Source organism: Entamoeba dispar, genomic scaffold (assembly GCF_000209125.1).
Source record: "Entamoeba dispar SAW760 scf_1105229462165 genomic scaffold, whole genome shotgun sequence".
Taxonomy (NCBI): Eukaryota; Evosea; order Mastigamoebida; family Endamoebidae; genus Entamoeba; species Entamoeba dispar.
The window spans coordinates 1,362-2,464 of record NW_001855056.1 but is presented as its reverse complement, the minus strand read 5'-3'; the positions used below and the strand labels follow the sequence as shown (position 1 = coordinate 2,464).

The 1,103-nt window shown below is 29.3% G+C and overlaps 1 protein-coding gene across 1 annotated transcript in view, besides 3 other annotated features; it reads right to left on the bottom strand.

Annotated features, from left to right (window-relative positions):
* Positions 1-78: 78 nt before the first annotated feature.
* EDI_157070 (DNA double-strand break repair Rad50 ATPase, putative) overlaps positions 79-1,103 on the bottom strand; it is a gene marked incomplete at both ends in the record, with an annotated part of 1,759 nt that continues 734 nt past the window's right edge. Inside the window, one exon of the mRNA XM_001739384.1 lies at positions 79-1,073. Within this exon, the coding sequence (XP_001739436.1) occupies positions 79-1,073 (995 nt within the window). The remainder of the gene's footprint in view (positions 1,074-1,103) is intronic.
* Positions 537-634: a microsatellite.
* Positions 561-618: a microsatellite.
* Positions 676-803: a microsatellite.

Below are 1,103 nucleotides of genomic sequence, written 5' to 3'. Positions count from 1 at the left end.
TAGTTGTTGAGATGAAATAAGTAAATACTTAAAAGTTAAAGTGTAACAAAACAAATACAATTAATAAATATCATTTGTTTACCAGAATGAATCATATGGATCATCATATCCATCATTGTAATCATTCATACCAAATCTTGGATACATGCTTCTTCTTGTTTGTTGTTTTCTTGGTAAATTTACTTGAAGAATTCCTTCATCATAATTGACTGTAATATTCTTAATATCAATATCTTCTGGAATTTCATATAATTGACTAAATGTTCCAAATCTTCCATTACAATATTTCATTGCAATCTTTGCAATATCTTCATCACTTATATTGCCCATTCGTTGTTTGATAGTTCTTATAATCATATTCATTTCATTGTCATTTGGTTTTTTAACTCCACTAACTTTCAAATATCCATTCTTTGTGATATTAACATCAATGTCTTCATCCTTTAATCCTGCTATTGTACCATAAACAATGACATTATTTCCTCTATCACTAACTTGGAATTTAACATTCATTTTCATTTTACTCCAATCAATCATTTCTCTAATTCTTTCTGAATTACTTTTCTTCTCTAGTTCTATTGCTTTTTCTTCTTCTTCCTTATTTTCTTCTTCTCTTTCACTTTGTGTTTTCTTTGGTCTAACATATCGTTGGTTTTGTTGTTTTCCTATTCCACTTTTTCTTTTCATTTCTTCTTCTTTCTTTTTCTTTAATTCCTCAATTGCCTTTTCTTTCTCTTCCTCTGCTTTCTTTTTCTCTTCTTCCTCTTTTCTTTTCTCCTCTTCTTCTTTCTTTTTTTCTTCTTCCATTGCTTGTTTTTGTTTTTCAATCTCTTCTACTCTCTTCTCGACTTTCATCTTTGTGACTCTTAACTTCTTGACCATTCCTTCAATCTCATCCAATTCTTCCTGTATTTTAATTACTAAATCCTTTCTTTTCTTACGATTCTCCTCATTTAATCCAACAAACCCATCCAAATCCATTAACACTTTCATATTCATCTCATTCACTTCAATCCCATTCTTAATCATGTTTTCACATTCTTTCACCGCCTTTTCTTGTTTCATCAAATATTCTACATCTTCCCCATGTTCTTCAAAACCTT